Below are 8366 nucleotides of genomic sequence, written 5' to 3' on the forward strand. Positions count from 1 at the left end.
CCAAAATCTGCAGTTCCTACTATCTCGGAGTATGGTATTCTATATGATATGATCACTTGCACGTTCTCTCTCTTGTTCAATTGCTTGAAATGGAATATGGCTAATTCACTGCTCAGGAAGTTTGCTAGAAACCTATCATGCTGGGGATCATGACACACCTACCCTCTTATGGTTCACGAGCAAACCCGTAGCTCTGTTTGTTATTAATGGTGGGGATGGGGGTTGGAATGGAGGCCGTAGAGAAACTCCCCTGTTTCCTCTTTTTTTTCTCTGTCTGTTTGTCTGTCTGTCTCTCTCTCTCTCTCTCTCTCTCTCTCTTTCTCTCTCTATAATGCAACAGAAATGAGGATTCCTCCCTGGACTGACCTATCCCCTCCCTAACTCCCCACCTACACTCGCACCTTTACTGGCTCCATCCCCGCCTCTTCAACCTGTCTGTTTCCTCTCCACCTATCCTCTCCTCTATCCATCTTCTATCTGCCTCCCACTCTCTCCCTATTTATTTCAGAACCCCCTCCCCCTCCCCCATTTCTGAAGAAGGGTCTAGGCCCGAAATGTCAGCCTTTCTGCTCCTTTGCTGCTTAGCCTGCTGTGTTCATCCAGCTCTGCACCTTGTTGTCTTGCATTCACCTGATTACTTTGTCCCACAGAATCACCAAGGGATTTGCCCTCAGGAGAGCGTGTACTGTGAAAACAAATGTGGGGCCAGGATGATGCGGCGCCTGCTGTCTCAGCATTGCCTTACAGACTGTCCGAAGCGCACACAGCCCTGCAAATTCTGCGGCAAGGAGTTCGTGTTTGATACAATACAGGTTGGTCACCACCATCCTCTTTCCCCACCATCCCCCCACCTCACCACCTCCCAACCCCCATCCCCACCACACCTTGTTTCGTAAGTCCAAAGAGTGGTGCTCCCAATTCTTAAGATGAATAACGCTGACGTGCAAAAACACCCAAATAATTTTCACCATTAATTGACACGTGGAATCATTCTGTGTGTTTGTTTAGTCACGCGTCCAATGTAGGTGGCACTGCCTGGGCTGGCATTTATTGCCCATCCCTAGTTGCCCTTGAGAAGTGGTGATGAGCTGCTACCTTGAACTGCTACAGTCCATGCATGGTAGTATGACCCACCATTGTGTTTCTCCTCAGTTAGGGAGGGAATTCCAGGAATTTGATCCAGCTACTGTGAAGGAACGATGATATATTTCCACGTCAGGATGGTGAGTGGCTTGGAGAGGAGCTTGCAGTGGTGACATTCCCATATATCTGCTGCCCTTGTCCTTCTAGATGGAAGTTGTCATGGGTTTGGAAGGTGGTGTTTAAGGATCTTTGGTGAATTTCTGTAGTGCATCTTGTAGATGATACACACTGCTGCTACTGAGTGTCGGTGGTGGAGTGAGTGGATATTTATGGATGTGGTGTTAATGAACCCTGTTGCTTTGTTTTGGATGGTGTTCAAGCTTCTTGAGCGTTGTTGGAGCTGCACCCTTCCAGGCAAGTGGGGAGTATTACATCACATTCCTGACTTGCATCAGTGTGAACTAGATATAGATTCCAAGATAAGAGTCATCTAGAAAATAAAATGAATCTGGTTGAAGCTGGTGTTTCATAACTCCATAGGCATTGTGGATCTGGGGCTGAATGCAGGCTCAGTGAACAATTGGGAAAGCAAATGACAAATTGACTTTTATTACGACGGGATTGAAGTACAGGAGTAAAGAAATTTTGCTGCAGTTGGACTGGACTTCGTATGCCAAATGCAGTCTCACCAGTGTGTAGCGTTAGTTTCCTTATTTAAGGGAAAGTGCTACTTGCATCGGAGGTAGTGCAGAATGTTCACAAAGTTTGTACCTGGCTTGCCCAATGATGGGAGGTGAAGTAAATTTGAGTCTAAATTCGCTCAGGTGTAGAAAAATGAGAGGTGGTCTCATTCCAGTCTTGTGTTTCAAAAAGGCTTAGCAGAGTTTGTTTCCACAGAGTGACGAACACTGAGCACAGTCTCAGAATGGGGGAGGGGGTGGGTGGGTGGCATCATTTAGGACTGAGATGAGAAGTCTCTTCACTCAAATGGGTTAGAATCTTTAACATTCTCCAACCCAGTGTGGGGGGAGGTTGTGAGTATTCCATTATTGCCTATACCTGAGGCCAGGATAGGCAGAGCTTCGATATCTCGGGGGGAACTAAGGTATGTGGGGAAGGGCAGGAAAGTGACATTGATGTCAAAGCTCAGCCAGGATTGTGTTGAATAGTAGAGCAAGTTTACAGTGCTGCATGGTGTACTCCTTGTATTTCTTAACGTGCTGTGGCAATATTAAACCCACTGTATTGTTTGATCACTGTTTAAAGAGCAAGAGTTATTTCTACTCTGGTGCGAGAGGAACACAGCAGGTCAGGCAGCCTTAGAGGAGCAGGAAAGTTGACGTTTCAGGTCGGGACCCTTCATCAGAACCGACCCGAAACGTCAGCTTTCCTGCTTCTCTGATGCTGCCTGACCTGCTGTGTTCCTCCAGCTCCACACTGTGTCGACTCTGACTCCAGCATCTGCAGTTCTTCCTCTCTCTGATTTATTTCTGACCGATTTCAGCCTGAGTCTTGTTCTCGATCTGTTTTAGAACCACCAGTATCAATGCCCACGGTATCCGGTAGTCTGCCCCAACCAGTGCGGAGTGTCAAACATCGCCAGGGAAGATCTCGCCAATCATCTGAGGGACAACTGCAACACTGCCATGGTACTGTGCCCCTTTAAGGACGCTGGCTGCAAACACAGGGTAAGAACTAACATGAGCCCTTGGATTCAGGGCCTGCAAACACTTTGTTCATCACTGACCATGGTAGGAAGTGTGAAGAGTGTGTCTCTGATTATTGTATTGGTGGATAACCTCCTCTTTTTCTGTCACTGAATGTGCGTTAGCTTCGACACCCATGTATCCATGTGAGGAGAAACTATTTCTAGACCAGTTGAATTTTTACACTACCCTTTTTGTTCATCTCATTTTAATTATGGCAGTTTCTGTTTGAAACCAGATGACTCTCCAACTTTTAATTACCCAAAACACATCAAAGAGATCTGATTACCGCTTTTATGTAAAAAAAAACCCATTCTGATTCATTGAGTTCATTAAGTTAAACAAAGTTAATGCAGTGGAATTGAGTGTTTTCGATTCCCTAACCCTGAGGTTAGCAATCCCACAATCCCGTGTCCCAGTTGCAGATATTTTCTGTAGAGGCCTGACTGGATTTTGCAACAATCCAGCTGGAATGCTAGTTGTTTCAGATTTCCAGCATCCACGGTTCCTTCTGTTGTTCTGTTTTGTATAATGCCAGCTGGCTTTGGTTCATAAAGGTGACCTGGACAAGTGTTGGGTCCATTACATTGGGCAAATTGGCATCCTCTGTCAAGGGATGGAAGGGAGTTATGGGCATACCAGGGGTTAACGCTTGTGATGATGCAGTCTCCCTGGGTCTTTTAGCCAATTGGACAACTGATTCCACCGACAAGGGAGATGTTCCTGTGGCAGCAAAGAAGTTGAAAGAAATGCACATTCCCGGCAATGAGCCTTAATTGCTGACTGACCGCGCATGCAATGGCTGGGTCTTATCTAGTAAAGCTCCACTGTGTACCCGCTGAGTCTCGGTTGATTTTTGGTGGTGCTCTGACCTAACTAATTCTGACAAAAAGGATATTCAAGTTCTGAAGCCATTCCTATTACCCCTTGCGTGTTAGTCAAATGACCCTACCTGATTTCACTGGAACCTTTCTCCCCGTCAGCCCAAGATTTAAACACAGAGACACAGTGGCTATTTGATGGAAGTGATGGAGCTCCATCCCTTTTCTGCTCTCCTATCCCTTCAATAAGGGCAAGGAAGGGGATTTTTAGCATGACGAAAGCTTGATTTGCCTCAGTACCCCTGTCCCCACCGTCTGGTGTCTGCGAACACGCTCTGGCCTCATCTTTTCATTCGGAAGTCATTTCTTCTAGACATGTATTATCCCGAGAACCTTTTGTGCTTTCGATATGCTCACAGCCTGAAATGCTCTTCAGTTCCGGGCTATGGCATTGTCAAGGTTACACTGTTAATTTATTTGGTGGAAATTTTATTCTTAAGAGCCGCTCAAGACGACCCGCAGTCAGTCATCTGTGTAATGGGGTTGTCAAAGTTCACTGCCGATTGCCCAAAACGAAAAGCTTTTGATAACACGTCTTTGATAAGCTAAGGATGTGGTGGGAGGGGGGCGGGAAGAATCCTGGTTGGCGAAAGGTTGGGAAAGCTGAACAACTATATTTTTAAAAAAATTATTAATAATCCAAGTGCCTTCCAAGTGTGGAGCAGTGACATTGAGAATGGCGAGTGTTCAAATTAAGAGAATGAAGGAAGGCATGGATTGTGTGTGTCAGTGAATGTGTCTCCATGTTAGCAGTACTGAAAATGGAATGTCTGGATTAACGTTGATTTCCCAGTCCTGGTTGTTAATCCAGTATTGAATATGAGCTGTATGTCACGGTGTTGTAACCAAAAGATGAATTACAAATACATACAAACAAGACATGTTTTGTTTGTTCGTTTTAAATGGCAACAAGAAGACGATACATACTTTAGCTCTTCCAGAAGCTGAGCAGGGAGGTTTGTCTAACGTAGATTTATTCACTGTTTTATAAATGAGCTTTAAGTCTGAGATTACCTGATGACTTTCTTAAGCTGGTTTCCTACTCAGTACCAAACTGAACCACACTCACTGGGTATGATCCCAGTGCCAAGGCATCTCCTGAAGTTGATCACTGATCCTTGTCGATGAATGCTGTCTGCTGCTGTTGGGCCTTGTGGCTTAAACTGGGCACAGGCCTTGCCCTTTGGAGAGAGTTGCACCCACTGTTAAGTAAATGGACCCTTCATTTCTAGAATCTCAATAAGATACTATAAAAATGTTTGTGTGTGGTGATGTGTTACTACACATTTTAGATCTAAGAACATTAGGACTAGAAGCAGGAGGCTGTATGGTCTCTCTGACATGATTCGCCATTTAATAAAATCATAGCTGTGTCGACTATGGCATCAATTCTCCTTTCCTGCCTATTCTTTCCCCTCCTTCCCTTCCCTTCCCATCCAATTCCATCCCAGCCTCCACCAATAATCCTAGATTCCCTTGTAGATCAACAATCAGCCTTCCTCAACCTTGAATATCTGCAATGATCCAACCTGCAGTGCTGACTGGAAAAGGACGCCCCCCCGAATGAGCACCTGAGAGAAGCACTTCTTCCTCCTTGGCATCTTAAATGGGAGTCACCTTTATTTTGAATCTCTGCTCCCTTCTGCACGTGTGGAAAAGATTGTCCTGGCATCAATTCTGTCAGAATTGTTACAGCTTTCAATCAGCTCACTATCAAAAGTCTTGGAGTAGGCCTAACCTTTCCTTACAAGTCAACCCCTTTTATTTCCGGGAATCGACCCAGTGAACCTTCTCTGAGCTATTCCAATGCAGATATCCTATTTTCCTCCGCAGCCCACTAAAGATAATTTTCTTGAAAAATACTTCTGGCCAATATTGAGGCCTGTGATTGGTGGGCTGTTTATATCAGATGGTCGAAGTATATTCTCTCAACAGAAAACCACTGGAAGCGAGGGGCGAAGGTTGGAGGGAACAATGGCAGAATGGTATTGCTTTTTAATTGAGGTTTGTCATTGTTGCATGTGAAAGAAAATATGCCTCTTGCAAGTTCAAGCAAGAGGTGAACTACAAGAAGGCTGGCCGCGAATCTGGTGCTAATTGATCTTTTGTCTTCTCCTCCAGTGCCACAAGATTGCGATGAGCAGACACATTGACGAAAGCATGAAGGTTCACCTGAACATTATGTGCAGTCTCGTGAATCGTCAGCGGCAGGATATCTTGGAGCTGAGGCGAGAAGTAGAGGAGCTCTCGGTTGGCAGCGATGGTGTCCTTATCTGGAAAATAACCGACTACATGCGTAAGATGCAGGAGGCCAAACTGCGCAACAACTATGAGTTTTTTAGCCCACCGTTTTATACCCACCGATATGGCTACAAGCTACAAGTGTCGGCCTTTCTCAATGGAAACGGGAGCGGGGAGGGTACGCACTTGTCGGTCTATATTCGTGTGCTACCAGGCGAATACGACAACCTGCTTGAGTGGCCCTTCTCCTATAAGGTGACCTTCTCCATTATGGATCAAAGTGACCCATCACTTTCAAAACCACAGCACATCACAGAAACCTTCACCCCTGACCCCAACTGGAAGAACTTCCAGAAGCCTGTCAACTCCAGGAACTCCATGGATGAAAGCACACTTGGGTTTGGATATCCCAAATTCGTTTCTCACGAAGAGATCAAAAAGAGGAATTACATCCGGGACAATTCGATCTTCATCAGAGCTTCTGTTGAGATCCCTCAAAAGATTATAGCGTGAATGTGGACTGGAAGGAAACAGTCAACTTTACTCCTCCTTTAGCATCAAAAGCTTTGTTTTATATACATGCGTATATATTGTGATACAAGTGAGTTGCTCAAGAACCAAAATTTCCGAGGTACTTTTGGGATTTCTCCACTGTGCACTATGAACATTGCCTACTGTGCATGCATAAATTGGCATGATATTCAGATACTGGGTCTGCCACATCAGGGAGACAAAGAATACCTCTACAATTTTTTTTAGAAACTGTACGTCTGTATCGATTTGCCCTAGTTTCAGTATCTGTGACCACTGTGTCGGAGCAGTCTTAATTTCTCATCTGGGAATGTGGCAGGCTGTGTTGTCCAAAAACATCATTCAGCCTGATCAATATTCCCACATTATATGATTGGTTCGGAAACTTGACAGAAGGTGAGAGAAGAGATGGGAAGACAAATTTATTCAAGTCCGAAGGCATATTTAGGTTCAGGAGGCAACAATTTCAGACAGTTTATGTCCTGGTCCAAGGACGGGTTTAATGAGGTGCAGATTCTAAAGAGTTTGGACATGGTCAGTGTCCATTTACAGGGACTGGGTGCAGCTTCTTTCTCAATAAGTGATGGTCAACCAGACAGAGGATCAACTCTAGGCTGACTCCAGTGCTGCCAAAGGAGTTTGTATGTCTTTGTCTATGTACTGTAATTTGAGCTGGTCAATGTTGGCTTCTCAGGTGATCAAATGTAACCCAGTCTTTAGTATTAACAAAACTTAAACTGATTTTGGAGGGAAAAGTGCTACCTAGGTCCAATGCAGAAATAAAATGGGAATACTTGTAGCCACCTTTCAGTCTGTCTTTTAAAACAAAGTGGGAGAGAAGCATTTGAGGGAGAAGGTAGGAGATACTTCTCATGGAATAAAATGATTTAATTAAAAGTTACATTCCATCAACGGGACATATCAGGCCTCATTTATGTTGCTATTCTGGCCATTGCTAATTGTTGAGAAATACTGACTAAAATGCTTTTTAATAAACTAAGGCATGTGCAATAAGTAAATGCCAGGATTCAAAGATGTGAATAGTCAAAAGTTGCTAATATATAATGGTAATGTCAGAAGTCTTTTTTTCCTTTTTAAATTTTTCTCTCTTCCTCTTTCTTCCTCCCTCCCTGTTGCTCTCTCCCAGAAGTTGGAATCTTTTGCTACGTTTGAACTTTACTGGGTGCAAACTGTTTCTATGTCAATGTCCATGTTCACCGATTTTGAAAACAGAAGAATTTTCTACAGCTGTATATTTTAAATAAAACTACATCTAGGACTTTAACTGTTTTGTAGTAGAATAGAGACTTGAATGTTTTTGTAACAAGCATCACTTAAAAGCTGGAAAAATCTCAATGGCATGTTAATGTAATTCCATTTTATTGGTCAGTTAAATCCATTTGGAATTTTTGGAAGTAGTCTTCTGCTTTACTTGATTCCTGTGTGTAATTTCCTTCTAAAACTATTTATTTTTTCGCTCTGTTGTTGATGATGAGATAGATGTGTTTCAAATCCAGAACAAGAGATGATTCTCTGTACGTTGTCCTTTTTCAAAATAAAATGTGTATTCATACAAAGCTTTGTTTTAGCTATTGTTCTTGCTCGATAAATCATTATTTGTGCTTGTAATGAAGAAAGAGCTGGCATCAGGACTAACAAAGACAGAATTGCATTTTTGCAGCAACTTTCATAACTGGGAATGTTCCAAAGCGCTTGACAGTCTGGGAAGTACTTGAAGTGTAATACTTTGTAATGTAACGGCCAATCTGAGCAGCCAAAGATCTAAACAACCGTATGACGATCAGATATTTAAGTGGTGTTAGTTGAATGATCGAATATTGACCAGGCTACTGGGAAGATGGCATCTGCTCTTCTGTGAATGCAGCGATGGGGCTTCTTTTGATAGCAAGTCAAAAGCCTCTGT

The 8366-nt window shown here is 43.6% G+C and overlaps 1 protein-coding gene across 3 annotated transcripts in view; it reads left to right on the forward strand.

The window, feature by feature from the left end:
- The window catches only part of LOC109930293 (TNF receptor-associated factor 4), a 91219-nt gene extending 83237 nt beyond the window's left edge, over positions 1–7982 (forward strand). For all 3 annotated transcript variants that reach the window (XM_048612816.1, XM_048612815.1, XM_020529796.2), the window contains 3 exons: positions 651–812; positions 2616–2771; positions 5792–7982. In XM_048612816.1, the coding sequence (XP_048468773.1) occupies positions 651–812; positions 2616–2771; positions 5792–6424 (951 nt within the window). In that variant the 3' untranslated portion in view covers positions 6425–7982. The remainder of the gene's footprint in view (positions 1–650; positions 813–2615; positions 2772–5791) is intronic.
- Positions 7983–8366: the final 384 nt, after the last annotated feature.

This window comes from Rhincodon typus, chromosome 26 (genome assembly GCF_021869965.1).
Source record: "Rhincodon typus isolate 14 chromosome 26, sRhiTyp1.1, whole genome shotgun sequence".
In the NCBI taxonomy this organism is placed as follows: domain Eukaryota; kingdom Metazoa; phylum Chordata; class Chondrichthyes; order Orectolobiformes; family Rhincodontidae; genus Rhincodon; species Rhincodon typus.